This window comes from Eucyclogobius newberryi, unplaced genomic scaffold, assembly GCF_026437365.1.
Source record: "Eucyclogobius newberryi isolate DKJ021-1_F unplaced genomic scaffold, fEucNew1.0.hap1 SCAF_21, whole genome shotgun sequence".
In the NCBI taxonomy this organism is placed as follows: Eukaryota; Metazoa; Chordata; class Actinopteri; order Gobiiformes; family Gobiidae; genus Eucyclogobius; species Eucyclogobius newberryi.
Genome location: NW_027315846.1, coordinates 27,699,991 through 27,723,076, shown reverse-complemented (window position 1 = coordinate 27,723,076; position 23,086 = coordinate 27,699,991). Strand labels below are relative to the sequence as shown.

At 46.2% G+C, this 23,086-nt stretch overlaps 1 protein-coding gene across 1 annotated transcript in view; it reads right to left on the bottom strand.

The window, feature by feature from the left end:
* rps6ka1 (ribosomal protein S6 kinase a, polypeptide 1) overlaps positions 1-13,755 on the bottom strand; it is a 97,386-nt gene extending 83,631 nt beyond the window's left edge. The window contains exons 1-2 of the mRNA XM_072457289.1: positions 13,617-13,755; positions 10,110-10,154 (exon numbers count right to left, since the gene is read on the bottom strand). Coding sequence (XP_072313390.1) covers positions 10,110-10,154; positions 13,617-13,679 — 108 coding nt within the window. The 5' untranslated portion in view covers positions 13,680-13,755. The remainder of the gene's footprint in view (positions 1-10,109; positions 10,155-13,616) is intronic.
* Positions 13,756-23,086: the final 9,331 nt, after the last annotated feature.

Sequence of the window (23,086 nt, the reverse complement as noted above, 5' to 3'; positions counted from 1 at the left end):
ACTACTACCCAAAGCTCATGACCATAGGTGAGGGCAGAACGTAGATTGACCGGTAAATCGAGAGCTTTACCATTCGACTCAGCTCCTTCTTCACCACAACAGTCGATGCAGCGACTGCATCACTGCAGCTGCTGCACCGATCCAACTGTCAATCTCACGCTCCATCCTTCCCTCACTCGTGAACAAGACCCCGAGATACTTGAACTCCTCCACTTGGGGCAAGGACCCCCCACCCACCTGGAGAGGGCAAGGACCCCCCACCCACCTGGAGAGGGCAAGGACTCCCCACCCACCTGGAGAGAGCAAGCCACCTTTTTCCGGTCGAGAACCATGGCCTCGGATTTGGAGGTGCTGATTCTCATCCCAGCCGCTTCACACTCGGCTCAAACCGTCCCAGTGCAGCTGCAGGTCCAGGTTTGATGGAGCCATCAGGACAACATCGGCTGCAAACAGCAGAGATGAGATCCTGTGGTCCCCAGGCAGTATTGTTATTCAGATACAATAAGTGTACAAAGATTTGAGCTTTGCCGCTGTCCCAGCGGGTGCACAGACGGACAAAGCAGACGGTGGTCAGCAGCTTGTAAGTGTTTCTAATAAATCTGGCAAAACATTTCATCAAAGGCAGAAAGCCTCGTTTCTGCAGTAAAGACTGATGTGAGAAGCACAGGCTGAACGCAGTTCACCTAAATATAAGAGGACCTGTATTAAAGGCGGTATGGAAGATTTTTCGGCGATTTGGGAACGCAGGCGGAAGTGCGCATGCGCACTCCCCCGTGTGGACCGATACAACACACACGTGCGTTTGTTTATTAGCGCAACGGAGCGCATCGCATCGCTCGTCTCCCGTAGATTTCTGTCCACTTCTGCGTCAGCTCGAACTGTCTTTCTCCGTCTTCATTTTGCCCCGTACACTGAGGGAACTATATTAGGATAGATCCATGCGCTTAGGCACGCGGAAACGTGGGGACGAGCCTGACGCGGCTGCAGGTGAGCGATAGGTGCGTTTTATGATTGATATATATACGTGGCAGGACAAATGATTTATCCACGCCACGAGGAAATATGATAAAAAATTTGCTGAAAAAAATCGTCCATGCCACCTTTAAGCCTTTTCATGAAATTAAAATTACATAAAATAAATTAGGCTACAATTGTGCAATTTACATATTCTCTACAATAACAATATTTTTTTAAGCAAAATGTGTAACTTTGCTGCTCATTTGCCACCAAAGTGGGAATATTGACATTTTCACTATTTTAAGAACCATGGCAGGTCCTGAATGGTGAGAGTCTTTACACTCCTATGAAGGAATAAAACAAAGCATAAATTAATATAATTAGTAAGAAAAATACAATTAACAATAATATTTGATAATATAGGACCTTCTAAAGTGTGTCCTCTGAGTGCACAGCACTGCAGTGCAGAGAGCTCTCCAGAGGCTGTCACACCGACAAAAGCAGATATTTATATTTTTTTAAAACTACTGCAAGACTTTGTCAAATCAGATGAAGAATTCTTGTGATTACGCAGCTCCTTTTATGACTCTAAACAGTTTGTCCTACAGAACAAAGTCTGGCTTGCGTAATCACACTTATTTTTCACACCTCCGTTAACCTTCTGGACCGAAGCTCCATAACCTGCGGCAGGAAACATGTTTGTACATAACCAAGCAGCACATTCTGGAGCTTTCTATGGCCTATTGATTTACACCACTGCATTAGCCATTAGCCATTAGCACTCACACATGGGTTTGTCCGTGACCTTGGTGATTAAATACACAGTACATTCCAGCTGGACAGGTTAGACACACATTATAAAACATAGTTATCATCATTCAATTGCCTCGTTTGAAACTTGGCTCAACCCAGATCGATCTGTGTTTCACTCTGAATTGAGTTTTTTCATGTGAATCAATCTGCAAAGTCTCTTGAAGAGAACAGTCGGGACGTTAAAAAAAATACTTCATGCTGATTGGTTGAAGCGTCAAAACAGCAGAAGCAGAAAAATCTAAATAAGGGTTAAATCCAGTGTTCAGAAAAGCACCGTCCTCGTTCTCATCGTGTGCACGTTTTCCTCCTGAAACAGGCTGAAGTACGGGCGTTGCTCTTGCCATGTTTGTTCTGACTTCCTCCCAAACCACAATGCTGCTCTGTGATTGGTTCCAGTCCTCCCTGCTGGCCCTAAATGACATGTGATTGGCCCATTTACCACTGGTAACAAATGAATCAGCAGGAGCCTAACAAGATGGATTCTCAAGAGTTTGCGATACACTTGTGATTGTGAAGTATAAGTGAACTTCCTGCTTGGACGTGGGCAGCACATGTGACCTACATAAAGGTCATTCGAGACTTTACATTACTTGGCAGTCACTGTAAAGAGGCAAAGCTTATAGTTACGATTGGACAAAATAACTTATTCTTTCTTAAAAGACTGTGTAAAGCTTCATAAACTGCCACTTAAATAATCATAACTATGATAAATATTTACCACAGTGTCAATCAAACAAACCAAAGTAATGATTATAAAACAGGCTTTTAGATGGGATTTGAAAACACCGGGGTACAGGGGCCGATAGGCGAAAAAACGAGTAGCTTGGGCATTCTCCGGACCACGGCTCGGCAGCCAATCAGAGCCAAGCACACAAATTTCGTCGACCAATCAGCGCGTAGCATGCAAATTTTCACTTGTAAACAGTAAACTGTAATGGGGGACTTGTCAAATGTTTCCCCGGCCCAATTTAATGATAATCCCTTTTTTTCTAAGATGTATTACTAAAATGGCCGTCCACATTTTAAAATATCCCGTCCAAAATACGTCTATCTAAAGCCTGTTATAAAAGCATGAAACTCATAGGTTCTTTATACAATTATTGATATGTTTACAAAGTAAGATTTTAAATATATTTGTCAAAAAGCAGGTCAAGGACAAATAAATCATTGTCAGGTTGTTGTGACAGGATGATCAATAGCTGCGTTCCCAGTCGGTTTCAGTCCGGGGCCCGGATCAGTTTGCTCCAACTTGTTCCCACAAGTGAAAATGCCGGATTAGAGCCGCTCCACTCGCCCCGGCCGAGAAGCCCCGGTTTCGCTCCGGAGCAAGTGGGACCAGCCAGGAGCCAGAGCAGCAGAGTGTCCGTGTTGAGTCTACTACTGCTGCTACTACTGCTTTACCTTCTTAAAAGCCTCAGCTGCGAAAGAAGGTAAAGCCTCAGGGCCGGGAAGGTTTTTCTCTTCCGCTATCATGACACATCCCTCACAATGCTGTATGTACAGGGAATTGAGTGAGTTTGTTTGAAGTCCATTGTCATGAAAATAAGTGTGGCATCTCTCGTGGTTCATGGTGTGGGGAGAATTTACATTACTACACACCACAACATAAGAAACACGATTGTAGAACAGATCAAAAATAAAGTCCCACTGGGTCCATAGTCGGTCGAATTTGTCCATTTCCTATTTAAGTCTGTAAGTAATGTTTTCCATTCGTTTAATTTCCGTCACAATGTCATCCCAGTCCTTAGATGTTGGTGAGGTTTGTATCAGTCATTTTATTGTCATGGCCTTTTTTCTTGCAGCCAAAATATATTCCAAACATATCTGTTAATTGTGTCCATGGCAGGAGTTTCGAGACCAAGATACACAGTCAAATTGAGAGGGATGACAATGTGATAAACAGTTTGCAGAGCATTGTGAACTTCAGTCCAATATTTTTGATAAACAGGACAGTCCCATTCACAGTTTGTGAATAATGGGCACTTTGACATGATTCCCTCCAGATATGCAAATGTGTCCTCCACATTTTACCAATCCTCAAAACAAGGTTAAATTCTTCCCCATTTTTTTAAAATTATATTTAGTAGAGTATTTGTCCAGATTAGAAATGCATAGATATAATTTAGATATTATTCCCTTTGAAAGTTCTGATTTATAAGCCTTGATGAAAAATTCAGTCAGAAAGTTATAATTGTTATTTCTTTGTTTAATTCCTTGATTATAATAACTCCTTATTAGTAAATCTAATTCTTACTAGTAAATCTATAAAAGTCCTGTTCTTCCAAGCTAAAGGATTCTTTCAACATATAAAAGCTTTTCATGTGATTCTCTTTTACAACACGCTGAGTCAGCAATTTTTTTCACATCTAACTTTAACAAACTCCTCCTCAGGCGTTTTGCCCACCAGCCTCAAAATCATCTAACCATCCCAATTTTGACCCCCTGAACGTTAACAAAAACTGATTTTTTTTAGACACAATATTCAGGATCGGTGATAAAATATATATATTTTTTAATGACGCAAAATAACTCTCTGTCGCCACCTAAAAATTCAAAATACATTAGACTTATGAAAATGTGTACAACCGTACCTCATGTCAGGACAAGTAAAAACTTATTTAATTTAATTTTTCACATCTTGAAGTTTCGTCAAAAGGCTTGGAAATGTAACAAAACGAACTACACTCATGTGCGATTTGAGCTAATTCTTTAGATTTTCAATACAATTCCAAATGTGGGTGTGGCAAGCTCGTTTTTTTCAATTGTCATATTTTTAAGTGTTAAAACTTGAGTATCTCTGGCATGAGATGTTCTATTTCCTGGTACGAATATAGATTTTGTGCAAAATGATGAGCTGAATGCAAAGATATACAGTATATAAAGCTATATTTTACAAAGGCTCTACACTGCTCCCTTGAACATTTGAATTGAGTCACCAAAAAAGCCAATGACGGCATACCCCTATCTGCAAGCATGTTACCGTGGCAACCTGACATACACTGCCATAGAGAGACAGGACTTACAAATAATAATCGATCCATCCATTTTCTGCCGCTTATCCGGGGCCGGGTCGCGGGGGCAGCAGTCCGAGTAGGGACTCCCAGACTTCCTTCTCCCCAGACACTTACTCCAACTCCTCCGGGGGGATACCGAGGCGTTCCCAGGCCAGCCGAGAGACATAGTCTCTCCAGCGTGTCCTGGGTCTTCCCCGGGGCTCTTCCCGGTGGGACATGCCTGAAACACCTCCCGAGGGAAGCGCCCAGGAGGCTCAGGAACAGATGCCTGAGCCACCTCAGCTGGAGGAGCAGCGGCTCTACTCCGAGCTCCCCTCGTGTGGCCGAGCTCCTCACCTTATCTCTAAGGGAGCGCCCAGCCACACGGCGGAGGAAACTCATTTCGACCGCTTGTATCCGCGATCTTGTTCTTTCGGTCACTACCCAAAGCTCATGATCATAGGTGAGGTCAGGAACGTAGACCGACCGGTAAATAGAGAGCTTTGCCGCTGCACCGATCCGCCTGACGATCTCACGCTCCATCCTTCCCTCACTCGTGAACAAGACCCCGAGATACTTGAACTCCTCCACTTGGGGCAAGGACACCCCACCCACCTGAAGAGGGCAAGCCACCTTTTTCCGGTCGAGAACCATGGCCTCGGATTTGGAGGTGCTGATTCTCATCCCAGCCGCTTCACACTCGGCTGCAAACCGTCCCAGTGCATGTTGCAGGTCCGGGTTTGATGGACCCATCAGGACAACATCGTCTGCAAACACCAGAGATGGAATCCTGTGGTCCCCAAACCGGACACCCTCCGACCCCTGACTGCGCCTAGAAATTCTGTCCATAAAAATTATGAACAGAAGCGGTGACAAAGGGCAGCCCTGGCGGAGTCCAACATGCACTGGGACTTACTGCCGGCAATGCGAACACAGCTCCTGCTCCAGTCATACAGGGACCGGACAGCCCTAGGCAAAGGGCCCCGGACCCCGTACTCCCGGAGCATCCCCCAAAGGACACCCCGAGGGACACGGTCGAAAGCCTTCTCCAGATCCACAATTTACAAATACAAGTTATTATAACTAAGAAATTAAGTCATAAGCATTATAACCCTCTGATGAATCAGAACTTTCAAGGGGAATAATATCTCAATTCTATCAATGCATTACTCACCTGGAAAATGACCCTTCTAAATATATTAAAAACAAATGGGAAAGAGTGCACGGTGGCAAAGGCGGTTAGCGCTCTTGCCTCCCAAGAAGGAGATCGTGGGTTCGATTCCCGGACCAGACCAACATCACATGATCTCTCTGGGTGGAGTTTGCATGTTCTCCCCGTGTTACCGTGGGTTCTCTCCGGGTTCTCCGGCTCCTCCCACAGTCCAAAGACATGCATGTGTTAGGCAAAATTGGTGACTCTAAATTGTCCCTAGTGAATGAATGTGAGAGTGAACTGTCTGTAATGTCTATGTCTCTGTGTTGGCCCTGCGACAAGTTGGCCACTGTCCAGGGTGTACCCCGCCTAAGGCCCGAAGTCACTGGGATAGGCTCCAGTCACCCGCGACCCCGAAAGGGAACAAGCGGTAGAAAATGGATGGATGGATGGGAAAGAGAAAGTTTGACAGATTGAGAAAATGTGGGAAAATCTCAGTGGAGGATGATAAAATCATGTCTGGGAGAATTTTGCTGGAAAAATGTGTAGCCTTATTTTATGTGCACACAAATATTATAACCCTTGAGTAAATTAAAACAATGCATTGTTTAAATGTTATACTTTGCGCACTCAATCGATGTATAACTACATTATTGCTATGCTTATGTTCACTTTCAGTGACAACTACAAGTAAAGGCATCTTATGCGATTCGCTGCCTCACTGGTCAGTCAAGGGCAATAGCAATGTTGTGATTGGCTCTTGTTGGTTGGGGGGTGGGAGTTACGATTATAGTAGCCTAACTCTACACATACTGCGGACGAGACACCTTTTGTACACATTATTTACACTTTATAGAGGGGTGTATTAGCCTAGTCTACTTAGTTTAGAGTGGAAGTAAACCAACTTGGGCACTGTTCATAAGCAGTAAAGCGTCAAATGTCAAAGTGCTCATAATTAATTTAAGAAATGCTAACTGTTGGAGAAATTGTGGCGAGGCAAGTTTAAATGTAGAGCACAATTTGTACAAGGCAATTATATTATTATAAGTGCTTCACACAACAGGAAAATGCATTAAAATCATAAAGACAGAAATCACAAAACAGTACAAGACATAAAAGTGAGGAGTAGAAAATAAATCCTTTCAGTCAAATGCACAGCTAAAGAAAACTGTTTTTATCATAGACTTTGACAGTGTAGAGCCAGTGAGCAGGTGTTACAGTCTCATCTACAGGAGACAAACACATGGATAAGTCTCTCCAAATCTGGTTTAGACACTATATTTTTGATTGTGGCAATGTTTTTTTGATGGTAAAAAGCTGCTGATGTGTTAAAGTTATAGTCTGAGTCCATTATTACCCCCAGATTTATAACTTGGTTTGTAGGTTTTAGAGTGAGACTCTGGAGGTGACGCTGACACTTTCTCTTTGTTTCTGTGACAAAGACGATGATTTCAGTCTTGTCTGAGTTCAGCTGGAGAAAGTAGTTTTGCCTCCACACACTGACTCTGGCACCAGCAGGAGGCCCTCTGGAACCAGCAGGAGGCCCTCTGGAACCAGCAGGAGGCCCTCTGGCACCAGCAGGAGGCCCTCTGGAACCAGCAGGAGGCCCTCTGGAACCAGCAGGAGGCCCTCTGGCACCCTCTGGCACCAGCAGGAGGCCCTCTGGCACCAGCAGGAGGCCCTCTGGCACCAGCAGGAGGCCGGTCCACACACTGATCTGTTGGATGCAGTGACAGAGTGAATCCACTGGTCCATATTCACCTGCGACAGTGAAACATAGATCTGACTCGTCTGCATCATTGTGATAGGACACATTTTCACTGCGTGTCATGTGACCTAACGGCAACATGTAGAGGTTGAACAGAAGGGGTCCCAGGACTGACCCTTGGGGCACCCACAGGTCAGGGGCATGTGGTCTGAGACACAAAGTACTTCCTGTCTTCCAGATTGGACCTTAACCAGTTTAGGGCGGGGCCAGTGATGCCCACCCAGTCCTCTAGTCTCTGTAAGAGGGTCCCACCCAGTCATCTAGTCTCTGTAAGAGGGTCCCACCCAGTCCTCTAGTCTCTGTAAGAGGGTCCCACCCAGTCCTCTAGTCTCTGTAAGAGGGTCCCATGATGGACAGTGTCTAAAGCAGCACTCAGATCTAACAGAATTAAGACTGAGGCTTTGCCCGTGTCAGTGTTTAGGCGGATGTCACCATGACAACAGCAGTCTCAGTGCTGTGATGCGGTCTAAAATGTGATGATGAACATCTCATGAGTTGTTTATTAAGAGTGTGTGTTTTGAGACTGTCCTGTCGCATATAAATATTGGACTGAAATGATCAACGCACTGCAGACTGTTTTTGACATTAAAGGATACTATCGGAATGTACTTTTGAAAGCAGGAAAAAAAGGCCACTACAAGGAAATGGATGACACAAACCTCACCAACAATCAAGGACTGGATTGAGAGAAGAACAGACATCAGACAAATGGAAAACAAATTACATTCAGACTTAATTTGGAAAAGGACAAATTTGACAGACTTTGACCAACCAAATAGGACTATTTTATTTTGAATGTGCTATTTTTTTATTATTAGTTCTGTTTGATGTCTGTGTTCTGTTATTTTCTGTGATTCCACCTTTATTCTTTTAAAAAGAAAGTGTTTTCCTCTGAGGTTACAGTGTGTCAGCTTTGAGGGTTTAGCTCGTGAAGCTTTAGCGTACTTGTTTATTCAATGTTAACTCACAAACCATCTTACTCCTAATGTTTTGGGGTGAAATGGAGATTTTTAAGGCAAATGTCGGTAGAGAAACACAGCCATGCAACCTCACGTCCCCAGAGGACCATCACAAACACCAGCTCCTGTCCCCAGAGGACCATCACAAACACCAGCTCCTGTCCCCAGAGGACAATCACAAACACCAGCTCCTGTCCCCAGAGGACCATCACAAACACCAGCTCCTGTCCCCAGAGGACCATCACAAACACCAGCTCCAGTCCCCAGAGGACCATCACAAACAACAGCTCCAGTCCCCAGAGGACCATCACAAACACCAGCTCCTGTCCCCAGAGGACCATCACAAACACCAGCTCCTGTCCCCAGAGGACAATCACAAACACCAGCTCCTGTCCCCAGAGGACCATCACAAACACCAGCTCCTGTCCCCAGAGGACCATCACAAACACCAGCTCCAGTCCCCAGAGGACCATCACAAACAACAGCTCCAGTCCCCAGAGGACCATCACAAACACCAGCTCCTGTCCCCAGAGGACCATCACAAACACCAGCTCCTGTCCCCAGAGGACCATCAGACTTCCTATAAGTGATCTGTTCTTCTGTATCTACCTTTGTATCTACCTGCGTTGCACCAATGAAATTTCCCCATGTGGGACAATAAAGGAATATCTTATCTTATCTTATCTTATCTTATCAAAAACACCAGCTCCATTCCCCAGAGGACCATCACAAACACCAGCTCCATTCCCCAAAGGACCATCACAAACACCAGCTCCATTCCCCAGAGGACCATCACAAACACCAGCTCCATTCCCCAGAGGACCATCAAAAACACCAGCTCCATTCCCCAGAGGACCATCACAAACACCAGCTCCTGTCCCCAGAGGACCATCAAAAACACCAGCTCCATTCCCCAGAGGACCATCAAAAACACCAGCTCCATTCCCCAGAGGACCATCACAAACACCAGCTCCTGTCCCCAGAGGACCATCAAAAACACCAGCTCCATTCCCCAGAGGACCATCAAAAACACCAGCTCCATTCCCCAGAGGACCATCACAAACGCCAACAATGAATGAACCACACAGTTCAGAACCCAGGCACTTCAAAGCCAACTACAGTTTATGGCTCTGTTTGTATCATTTTGACAATGCATTCAGTGCAATGCAATTAGTTTTTGTGGATTTGGTCTATGAAAAAAATATGATGCTTAACCAATTCACATATTAAAAAGGTGCAAAATCACTTTTTTGGTGGAGATGTTCCACAATATGGCATGAAATGTTGCCAGTTTTTTTTAATTGTACCAAGACTTGGGTGATACACTGCAGTGTGTGTGTGTGTGTGTGTGTGTGTGTGTGTGTGTGTGTGTGTGTGTGTGTGTGTGTGTGTGTGTGTGTGTGTGTGTGTGTGTGTGTGTGTGTGTGTGTGTGTGTGTGTGTGTGCGTGCGTGCGTGCGTGCGTACCTTGTCATCGGGAGCCACTCCATCATCCGTAGTGCTTTGGCCATTCTGTTAAAAAAGAAAACAGAAAGTGGAAGTGGCTTCAATGCAGATAAAAGGTTATTTCTCAACATAATATTTGTTGAGCCAAGTCTAGGGGGTCATGGCAGTGCTTTGAGCTGGAGCACACACACTTCTGCTGCAAAACCTGGCTTTAAAATCATAGTTTGACCCACCTACTCACTATTTTGTTTGTGTCTAATAACAATATAATTTGTTCAGAATAATCTTATATTCTATATTATATAAAATGTAAGGATAAATACCTAAGTTCCCGGTCTTGATTCGCAGATTGAGAACCCTCAGATGAGTGTTGAAACTTATCGTTTTTTCAAAAAATAGAGTCCAGATAACTACAACTGAATCTTTTTCTATAACATGTAGTTCAGGGTAATTAAAGCCACTTAGAAGCCGTTTTATGAAACACCAACAATTGTTTGTGTAAAATGTAATTTTATGTCAAATGTATTTTCTCAAGACAAGTTTATGTGTAGAGCACATTTCATACACAAGGCAATTCAAAGTGCTTCACACAACAAGGAAAACGCATTCAAATCACAACGAAATTACAGAAACAGAAATACAATAATTTTACTAAACAAAAAAAATAAAAACACCTAGCCACAAAGGGTAACGTGTTTTCGAAGTCCAACTCCTTTTTAACTCGGTCCAACTGATTGTATGTACTTTTACTCTCAAATGGTATGCGCCTCCAAGTCATTGTATTATCATTACAAAAAGTGGAAATAAAGTGTGTTTACTTTATTCATTCAGTTGTAAATGTGTATTTAAAATATGTATTTGTACAGTCAATGTAAAATATAAAATTTTGGACATAAAAAAAAAAAAAAAACAAGGTCATGTCAAATAGCCCCCCCTATATTTTGCACCACCAGCCGCCACTGGCCACCAGCGTGGGGCATGTTATTTTAATAAAGCGTTTGTGAAGATTTCAAAGCCAAACACATTGATATGCACTTGTAGTGGCGATCTAATAAAATGGCTCTCTAGCACCCTCTCCAATTACATTTTTAAAAATTCATAAAAGACAATTTATTTGTCCTAGACAACTGAAAATATTTATAACGGGTCCGTTTGTGACTGGGCACAATGCGTCAGAAATAATGTTACTTTAGCTTGAGTTTTTATAGTGGAAAAAAATTGCAGAAAAAAATTGTTTATTATTTAGATTTTTCTCCCACAAACCACCCTAATTTTGACCCCCTGAACGTTAACGAAAACTCAATTTGATTCGATCCAAAATTTAGGTTCTGTGAAAAATGTATTACGTAAAATTAGTCGCTAGCGCCACCTAAAATTTCAAAATACATTCACTGTTGACTTATGAAACAAGTACAAACGTACCTCATGTCAGGACGAGTAAAAATGTATATTATGACCCTGACCTTAACCCTACAGGGAGACGGCCATTGTGGGCAGAACCCAATTTTTTCAAAATGTTACACCTCATACTTTTTTCAACCTTGGATTTCCAGTCAAAACGCTTGAAAATGTGTCAAAATGAACTACACCCATGTGCGATTAGAAGTAATTCTTTAAATTTTTGATACAATTTGAAATGTGGGCGTGGCAAGCTCATTAACAAAATTCCCATTTTCTAAAGTGTTAAAACTTAGGTATTGCTGGCATGAGATGTCCTATTTTTTGGCATTAATCTACGTTTTGTGCAAAATGATGAGCTGAATGCAAAGATATACAGTATATAAAGCTATATATTACAAAGGCTCTACAGCGCCCCCTTGAACATTTGAATGAAGTAAAAGAATTGACTAAGGCTTGGTCAAATAAAATTTGCCATTGACATTCTTCTTACCATTCTGAAGGCATACCTTCATCTGCAAGCAAGTTACCGTGGCAACCTGACAAATATTGTCATTGATGTGTTTTTGATGTTACAAGCATTTTGAAAGGGATGAAGACATTTACTTTGATGTAAACAAAATAGATTTGACACAGACATCCTTCACTAGCAAGGACCACATCCTTAGCCACGATGCAAAGTGTTTATTGGTATAAATTAGAACGATAATTAGAAGAGGGTCGGAGGGAAGGGCACGAAGTCACAAATGCTGACGTGTGTGACCTGGATGCCTAAATAGTTAAGCCACAGGAAGGGGCGTAAAATGGGTGTGGTCCTGCGCCTGACCTTAAGATAACAAACTTATCTTCATTTCTTGCCATTCTAAACAAAAAAGTCAATGACGGCATACTTCTAGCTGCAAGCATGTTACTGTGGCAACATGACAAACACTGCCATAGACTTACAAGCGTTTTGAATGGGACTAAAACAGTAATAATCAGGCATTTACTCTCCACATCACACTGAACATAAAAGCCTGGGGGACATAACTCTATCACACACCGTGCAGTCGTGAAAATGTTGAATGTTTATACAGTTTGTACTATTTGTGGGGGAGGGGTGATGTAGGCCGAGGGGTTAGAGGTGTGCTCTTTGCGGTGGCAAGTACCCCGCGGTCGCAAGGGGGCGGGGCCTTTATCACCGCATGCGGCTTTAATAATCATCATCATCATCTCTTGCTCTCGGGCACACTATGACTTGGGGTGAGAGAAATTGACACTAATCAAACTTTTGTTTGTATCCCAGTAACATTAGTCAGACAATATTATTAATCTTACACAAAATGTCTATAAAAGGAATTAGTTGATTAATTCTCAGGCAATTTATAATTGTCTGTAAAAGGAATCACAATTAGTGCTGAAATATCCCATTATACCCTTATTTGAAAGTTAAACCCATAGGTTTTATTTTTATTTTGTGGCATTTTCATACTCCATATTTCCTCCATTCTTGTATCTTTAAGACAACATTCACACTCCAAGTTTGGATATATTGCCAACTTCTACTAGAACTCTCCTCGTTATTCCACATGGTCACATGCTTAGTGATGGGAAATGCACCCAACACGACCCAGTGGGACCAACGCGACCCAGTGCAATCCAACAGGACCCAACGCGACCCAGCGGGATCCAGCGGGACCCAACGCGACCCAGCCCAACCCAACAGGACCCAACGGGACCCACCGGGACCCAGCGGGATCCAGCACGACCCAACGGGACCCAACGCAACCCAACGGGACACTCGGGGACCCAGTGGGACCCAACGCGACCCAACGGGACACAGCGGGATCCGGCACGACCCAACGGGACACAGCGCAACCCAACACGACCCAGCGGGACCCAACAGGACCCAGCGTGACCCAACGGGACCCAGCGCGACCCAACGGGACCCAACGCGATCCAGCGACACCCAGCGGGACCCAACGCGACCCAACGGGACCCAGCGGGATCCAGTGCGACCCAACGGGACCCAACGCGACCCAGCACGACCCAACGGGACCCAGCGCGACCCAACGCGACCCAGCGCGACCCAACGGGACCCAACGCAACGGGACCCAGCGGTACTCAGTAGGACCCATAGAGTAAACATACCTCTGACTCCAGCTGCACCAGTTCCATAGTGGGCCATGGCTCTGCGATTTGGGCCAGAGGCATGTTTCCTCTCTTCAAACTCCTGAGTCAAATCTCCCCCACGATCCTGTCAACTTCTCCTGTCTCTGTCCAGCAGCTCCTTCTTCTGCTCCTGACCACTGGAGCCCGTGTGTGGAGCGTGTTCTCCAGGAGCCCGGAGGAGCCACGCAGGAGCCACAGGTAAGACGCAGCCGTGTCCTGCTCCTGCGGCGGCGGCAGAGTCTTAAGATCCCCGCTGTCTCCCGCTGTCTCCCGCTGTCTCCCGCTGTCTCTCGCAGTGTCCGTCGTGTCCTCCGGTGGAGCGCGAGTGCACGACGCTGATTCTGCGTTTCTAACCTCGGGGAGACGCAGTGATCTCGCGCAGATCAGAGTCAGTGAGACTTGTCTAGTACGAGCGCAAGCGCGAGCGCGAGACTCTACAACTCGAGCTGCTATTGGTCCCGAGCTCTGTGCGCGCCCCCGCCGGCGGGGAGCGGTACTGCGAATACGTCATCCCACACTGGAGTGATGTGCTGCGTTCACGGGAGCTCGGAAACTGCGACATTACTGCATAATCATCTGAGAGCGTCCATGAGCAGCTCGTGCAGCGACAAACATTTACATCATTTCAACTTGATTGTATTTGCTGATTCAGTAAGATGTATAACAATAAGATTGGTACATCAGGAAAACAATCAAAAGAGTCAGATTTACAATTGATTGACATCATCAGAAAGGTCATGGTAATACTTTTGGAAGAATTCAATTATCCCAAAAAACAAGGGAGATATTCAGGTTTTCAGATCTCTCCTTCATCTGGAACTGCTCCAGGTTTATACTTTTTCCCAGCACTTTATCTGCACAATAACTAACACAGACATTATATACGAGATGAACAAAGCTTTGACTGCTGCTGTTCCAAAAGGCTCATGACAGTTGTTTATATGAGATGCAAAAGGTCAACCTGAAAGAGGGGTGTATTAGTCGCTGAAACCACGCATAGCGCCACCTGGTGTTAGGAGAACGACACGTTCTTGTCAGGACTTGGACTTTCTGGTCTGCATGTAACTGGACAAGTCAGTCCAGGACAAGTCAGTGCTGTTGCTGTGTAGGGGTCAGTGCTGCTGTGTAGGGGTCAGTGCTGCTGCTGCAGGGGTCAGTGCTGCTGCTGCAGGGGTCAGTGCTGCTGCTTTGCAGGGGTCAGTGCTGCTGCTGTGCAGGGGTCAACTGTGTGTACAACCATCACGTGCTGTTACTGGATTCATGCATCTGACCACATCATTATTATTATTTTCTGATATGTCAAAAAGTGATTGAAGGGCTTTCATTAAATGTGATAAATGTGTTCATTAAGGAGGAATTATCTGAGCTCTACTTTCACACAGTTAGAACAAGCCTTCTGAATGAGGCCCACGTGGACCTCGACTGGACATGTAATATTGTGGCCGCTAAAAACATACCTGTCCTTAATGGACTTTCATTAAGTTTGTTGCATTCGATCACAAATCTTTTGTAGTTTATGGTTCATTCAAAAATAGGGTAAGAAATGATCTCACCTGTTTATGTGCAGCATTTCCGTGAAGTTCATTTTCAATACTTTCTTCTCCTTTTATATTGATCATTGGAGGTCACGTGGGCGTGGCTTAGGTGGTGATTGACAGTTGTAGCACAATTAAGATCGATGGTATTGGTTTGTGTCGCGGGAGTCATTTCTGTAAAAGTCTAAATAAAAAGCCAATAAAACATAAAAATACATTAATACACACAATATGAGATATAATTATATAAAATAGGTTTATCTGCACCGCAGCTCGTCCTCGACCAGAGCTTTAAAATCATTAAAAGGCATAAAATTATCTTATTATATTATTAATTTGTTGAAAGTCTTTTGTCCTGTCTATGTGTTAAACACGATGGAACTAAAATATAAACATGTCCTGAGACTCAAACTGTGAAAACTTGAACTAATAGGATATTGAACTATTGGCTATTGGCATGAGGCCATATTATCTGCCCCGGGAGTTCTCACATGTGATTTTGATCGCAGTCTATGTGGCCCCATCTGCCAATGCTGAATATGCTTGTGAAGCACTGCTCTCCTGCACTTGTAGGCTGCAAACACAGCACCCACAGGCTCTCTTCCTCGTCTCTGGTGACTTTAACCACGCTTCTCCCTCTTCTGTTCTACCAACATACACCCAGTATGTTACCTGCCCCATCAGAAACAATAAAACATTGGACTTGTTTTTTGCCAACACCAAAGAGGCTTATTCTTCTTCCCCCCTCCCTCCCCTGGGCAGCTCGGACCACAACCTTGTACATCTGAGGCCTGTGTATGAACCCATCGTGCGCAGGCAGCCTGTGTTGCCCCGTGAGGTGAGGATGTGGTCTGCTGAGAGCGAGGAGGCTCTGAGGGACTGCTTCAGCACCACTGTCTGGACTGAGCTCTATGGCCCACATGGGAAGGACATCAACACCATCACAGAGTGCATCACGGACTAAATCAACTTCTGTTTTGAGAACATTGTTCCCTCCCGGACTGTGCTGTGTTTTCCAAACAACAAGCCATGGATTAACCGTGAACTGAAGGCTCTGCTGAAGGAGAAGAAGAGAGCCTTCAGGTCAGGGAACAAGGAGGAGCTGAGGACTGTGCAGAAGGAGCTGAGGAGGAAGATCAGGCAGGCTGAGGCCGGCTACAAGAGGAGGATGGAGGAGTAGCTGCAGCAGAAGAACATTCAGGGAGTGTGGAGGAGCCTGAAAACCATCTCGGGCTTCAAAATCCCCCCTGCCCAGACAGAGGGGGATCTACAGTGGGTGAATGATTTAAATGCTCACTTCTTGAGATTTGATCGGTCACCCGCCCCTCCCCCTGCACAGCTGTATGCTCCCTCTTCCACAGCTGGACAATGCCCTGCATCTGTTCCTCTTCACTTCTCTGCCCCGGACCATCAGCTCCCCACTTCACCTGGACTCACCCATCCCCCCATCACACAGTCCCCTTGCCAACCACTGACTGTCACAGCAGCACAGGTGAGGAGTGAGCTGAAGAGGATTAAAGTGAGGAAGGCAGCAGGATCTGACGGCATCAGCCCCAGGCTCCTTAAGTCCTGCGCAGATGAACTGTGTGGAGTTATGGAGCATGTCTTCAACATGAGCCTGAAGCTGAGGGTGGTATCACAGGTCTGGAAGACCTCCTGTCTGGTACCTGTGCCCAAGACACCGCGCGCCAAAGACTTCAACAGCTTCAGGCCGGTGGCTCTCACGTCCCACCTGATGAAGACACTGGAGCGGCTGGTCCTGGACCACCTCCGCTCCACCGTGAGCTCAGCCATGGACCCACTGCAGTTTGCATATCGGCCTGGCATCGGAGTGGAGGACGCCGCCATCTCCCTGCTGCACCGCTCTCTCTCTCACCTGGAAAAGCCTGGCAGCTCTGTGAGGATCCTGTTCTTCGATCTTTCCCGCTGGACCTTAGAGCTGAACCTTAGAGCTGAACCTTTGAGCTGAACTTTAGAGCTGAACCTTAGAGCTGAGCCTTAGAGCTGAACTTAGAGCTGAACCTTAGAGCTGGACCTTAGAGCTGAACCTTAGAGCTGAACCTTTGAGCTGAACCTTAGAGCTGAACCTTAGAGCTGAACCTTAGAGCTGAACTTTAGAGCTGAGCCTTAGAGCTGAACCTTAGAGCTGAACCTTAGAGCTGAACCTTAGAGCTAGAACCATAATCTAGAACTGAGAGAATTGTGGCCTGGATGAACTGTTTTCAAGAGGAAAACACGTTTTACACTATTTTCCAAATTATTATGCAAATTATATTTTTCTCTGATTTTGCCAAATAATCAATAAACATTTGGACGGGGAGGATGGGGGCCTCACCAGGGGCCTTTTCCAGGGAGTGGTTCCAGGGCACTGCTGCCTTCCCAACCTGAGTGCTGGGAGGGGCCAGTCCATATATGGTGATAGTGTTTGAACCAATGACAGATGACCGTGGCGCCCCCTGTGGCAGATTTTTGTCATGACCACATACACAGACAATGAAAGAAGTGAGCAATAACACTGTGTTTTCTGTTTTTCAATTTGTTCCATAAACTGAAAAACATAAAATAACTGAAATTTACTGACATAAATAAATAAATGAATAAATGAATAAATGAATAAATGAATAAATGAATAAATGAATAAATGAATATTGAAACGCAGCCTTGGAGCATTGTTTCTTTATTTAATTCATCTTTATTGTTTTTTGCACAATGACGAGAGAGAGACTAAGAACGCGCTTCTAAACTGGACGTGTGATCCATAAACGAGGGCCGGCAGCAGCAGAGCCACGAGGAGGAGGATCCTGAAGCCGACCCGCATTAAGGCCAAGTCATACTTCATAAGAAGCGAGGACTTTGTTCATGCACCTCGGCCTGTAAGAAGTAAGACGTTCTCACAGCTGGTTCTTGACACATCAGCTGAGCAGACGTTAGTTCTGGGCTGTCCTTCAACTAGGCTCTGATTGGCTAAACCATTGGTTGACAAATGTACAGATAAAACACCCTCTTATTCTCAAAACTGTTATTGCTGAAAGTCTTTTTGGAGTGATGAGACCAGCCACAGCTCCATGCATGTGCCCTCGCTCGCCCTCGCTCTCCCCCTCCACCTGTTATCATTGCATTTTGTGCGTCTAAATTCAGTTCCTCATTTGGCTCGTTTCTCTGCAAATATTTGACTGATTGGTCTTGCTCTCCTCCCTGTACCCAAACTGCTGCACCTCCAGCCATGACGGAGATGATTGTGTCTACAGGAGGTGGAGCGGCTGGTGTCCTGGTGCAGCGGTAACAACCTGGAGTTCAACGCCCAGAAGACAGTGGAGATGATCGTGGACTTCAGGAAACCACCATCACCAGATCCTCAAGTGGGAGCCACCATCAGCTCCTCATCAAGAAGGCCCAGCAGAGGATGTACTTCCTGCTGCAGCTGAGGAAAGACAAGCTGATGAAGGAGCAGTTCTACACAGCCGTCATTGAGTCCATCCTCACCTCCTCCATCACCTCCTCCATCACCTCCGACATCACCTCCTTCATCACCTCCTCCATCACCTCCTCCATCACCTCCTCCATCACCTCCTCCATCACCGTGTGGTACGCTGGAGCCACAGCCAGGGACAAACAGAGACTACAGCGCCCTCTGATGAGAAGGTGATCGGCTGCAGACTTCCATCTCTGCAGGACCTGTACGTCTCCAGGACTCTGGGACGAGCAGAGAGTTACAGCAGTTCCATCTGAGCTCCAGGGAGAGTTCCATCCGAGTTTCTTTCGAAGCTCGACCCTCCATCCAGCAAGGTCCATGACACCGGGCCTTGGGAGCAGGCCTCGGGCCTACCTAGCGTGAGCGATGCTACACTACGGGACAAAGACTTTTCCAAGAGAAGCTAATGTTCCCTCGCGGAACTAAGAAACCTGTGCCCGTTTTTAAAAACGTGATTGATGCTGCATCACACAAAATCAAGCAAGGACCTTTTGCAACTTTTACAAGTCCACAGCCTTTTAGACCAGCCACATCGGTGGAGCAGCACGACGGCCTTTTCATTCGGGAACGCCTCAGAGCCAAGGAGAACGCCTCAGAGCCAAAGAGAACGCCTCAGAGCCAAGGAGAACGCAGATCGCAGAACCTGACTCAGTCCTTCTTTGGCCAGACAACGTCAGAGCCAAGCTCCAGAGCAGTCCTGCTCTGGCCAGTGTGTGGACTGAGCCGCAGGCCCTTGGACCCCACGCAGGCCCTTGGACCCCCACGCAGGCCCTTGGACCCCACGTAGGCCCTTGGACCCCACGCAGGCCCTTGGACCCCACGCAGGCCCTTGGACCCCACGCAGGCCCTTGGACCCCACGCAGGCCCTTGGACCTCACACAGGCCCATCTCCTCAGGATCACAACTTCTGGTTTCGTTCGTATAATGCACTTCACAGGCTTAATTTCATCTTAGAGTTAACTCTAACACACCTACATAGATCTAGAACCATCATGTCTAGTGTTTTCCATCTGTTATAGACTCATTTGCATATTCCTAATTCATCTGTTTAATTCTTTGGTCATTAAATCTTCATAACCCACATTTGGTTAAGTGTTCCTTCATTTCCAGAAAAGGGGTCAATGTCAAGGTTACGTTCTCAAATCTTTAGATCAACGAGCAAATTCATTTCTTATTGATTAATTAATTTAGTTGTTAAAATTGCTGATTGTCCGGCTGGTGCCCCATTATTCTCTTAAAAATATGATTCAGACTTACCCACACTTATGCAGTGTGTCATGTTTGAATTCTTGAACAATTCTTTAATCAATATCAACCTTGAATGCCCCGCCCCCTTCACAAGTGGGTGGACATTCATAACCTTACAGTACTTGTACTAGTGTGTTACCCTACACGTTTCTGTCACAAATATTATCAACATGCACATTGAAATCACCTGTAATGACCAAACCATCAAAGTCTGTGCATACGACTGAAACATCTCAGTAAAATCATCAATAAAACTTTGGCAGTGCTGGAGAGTCTTGTTTAAAACAATGAAGAGAATGGATGGAGAGTTTTAGCTCCATTTTAAAGGAGACATACTCAAATGATGAAAACACCCCAAAAGACAACCTGTGGGTAATTATTTCATCTCCAAAAACTTGACACCTCCACCCTTTTTTTCCTTTGTGATGTGCACGTTTATAAAAACTCCTCCTCCTTTCTCAGCACTATTTAGTATGTGAGGAGTCACTGTAAGTACCTTGCGACCACAGCTCCGAGCAGACCCATCAACAATGGAGGTCGAGAACATGGTCCACTCAGACTCAATGTCCCCAGCCTCCCCCGGGATATGGGAGAAACTCTCCCGGATGTGCGAGTTGAAGACCCTACTGACAGAGGCTCTGCAAGACGTTCCCAAGAGGCCCTCACAATGCGCTTGGGTCTGCCAAGTCTGTCCGGCTTCCATCTCCGCCAGCGGATCCAACTCACCACCAGGTGGTGATCGGTTGACAGCTCTGCCCCTCTCTTCACCCGAGTGTCCAAGACACGCTGCCGGAGGTCAGATGACACGACAACAAAGTCGATCATTGACCTCTGGCCTGTGTCCTGGTGCCACGTGACCTGATGGACCTTGTGCTTGAACATGGTGTTCGTTATGGACAATCCGTGGCACAGAAGTCCAATAACTGAACACCGCTTGGGTTCAGGTCGGGGAAGCCGTTCTTCCCAATCACCCCTCTCCAGGTGTCACTCTCATTGCCCACGTGGGTGTTGAAGTCCCCCGGTAGAACAACGGAGTCCCCGGTCGGTGCACTGTCCCGAAGGCGAAGGGATGCGACCCTCTCGTCCACCGGGGTGAACTCCAACACGTGGCGGCTGAGCTGAGGGGCTATAAGCGAGCCCACACCAGCCCCACCTCTCCCCGCGGGCAACACCAGAGAAGTGGAGCGTCCAGCCTCTCTCGAGGAGATGGTTCCAGAGCCCAAACTGTGCGTGGAGGTGAGGCCGACTATATCTAGTCGATATCTCTCAACCTCCCGCACAAGCTCAGGCTCTTTCCCCCCCAGCGAGGTGACGTTCCATGTCCCCAGAGTTAGTCTCTGTGTCTGGAGATCTGGTCGCCGAGGCCCCTGCCGTCGACTGCCGCCCAGATCTCTCTGCACCGGCCCCTTATGGATCCTCCTTCGGGTGGTGGGTCCACGGGAGGGCGGCCCCACGTCGCTCTTTCGGGCTGTGCCCGGCCGTCCCCGTGGGGAAAGACCAGGCACTCGCCATCGAGCACCCATCCCAGGCCTGGCTCCAGGATGGGGCCCCGGTGACGCCGATCCGGGCGACGTAAACGGCCCTGTTTGTGTTGTCATCATAAAGGGCTTCTGAACCGATCTTTGTCTGACCCGTCACCGAGGACCTGTTTGCCTTGGGAGACCCTACCAGGGGCTTGAAGCCCCCGACAACATAGCTCCTGGGATCATTCGGGTGCTTAAACCCCTCCACCACGTTAAGGTGTCGGTTCAAGGAGAAAACAAAGAAATCAGAAAAAGAGAAAAAAAATAAAAATATGCCATAGGAAATCCCCAAAAAAATTTCCATTTTGTCCAACATTTATACATTTTCATGTCAAGTCCGACGGTAATTGTATCCACATTACGAATGTCCAGGCCCTTCCGGGTTATGGCAGTGCTTTGAGCTGGCACACACACAGCTCTGCTGCTAAACATGGCTTTAAAATCTTAGTTTGACCATCTAATCCAAAGAAGAAGAAGAAGGGATGCGTAAACAAGGAAGGCACAAGTCAGGTAACACTAAGGGACCAAAACAACCAATCTGCACCTCCATCTGGCTGTGGGCCAGATGGAGGCGCTGTGGGCCAGATGGAGGCGCTGAGGGCCAGGGTGACCACGCTGGAGTTGGAGAACAATAAAATGAAAAATAAGCTCCTGGATTTGGAGTCCAGATCACGTGGTTCTAACCTGAGGCTTGTGGGAGGAAAAGAAGGAGAAGAAAGAGAAGAAGGAGAAGAAGAAGGAGAAGAAGGAGAAGGAGAAGAAGGAGGAGAGGAAACAGAGAGCTTTTTGGAGAAGATTATTCCTGAGCACCTTGATGACTCAGGAGTTAAAGTCCCTCTCATCATAATTGAAAGAGCACATCACCATGGCAACCAAGACCAGCAGCTGATAAACCACATGTTTTGATTGCTTCAAGGGTTAAAGGAGACCTCCAGGGTTAAAGGAGACCTCCAGAGTTAAAGGAGACCTCCAGGGTTAAAGGAGACCTCCAGTACAAAGGCAAGTGCGTCTTCCAGATATTCCATACGAGGTTCATCAACAACGACAACCTGAGACTCTTCTGACTTTAGAAGGTAAAATACTCTCAGAACAGCAGGAGAAGCAGAGGTGCTCCTCAGGACACCAGGAGAAGCAGAGGTGCTCCTCAGAACACCAGGAGAAGCAGAGGTGCTCCTCAGAACACCAGGAGAAGCAGAAGTGCTCCTCAGAACACCAGGAGAAGCAGAGGTGCTCCTCAGAACACCAGGAGAAGCAGAAGTGCTCCTCAGGACACCAGGAGAAGCAGAGGCTTTTCAATCCAACTTTGTGTTGTTAAAATGTGCAATACAAATAAAGTCTCCAAAGTGCTGCACAGAGTACAAAACAAGGAAAAGCAAAATATGTTAAAATAAAAATAATAAATTATGTACAAACCAAACAAGATCGCAGATACAAGCGGTCGAAATGAGTTTCCTCCGCCGTGTGGCTGGGCGCTCCCTTAGAGATAAGGTGAGGAGCTCGGCCACACGGGAGGAGCTCGGAGTAGAGCCGCTGCTCCTCCACGTCGAGAGGAGCCAGCTGAGGTGGCTCGGGCATCTGTTCCGGATGCCTCCTGGGCGCCTCTCTCGGGATGTGTTTCAGGCATGTCCTACCGGGAAGAGGCCCCGGGGAAGACCCAGGACACGCTGGAGA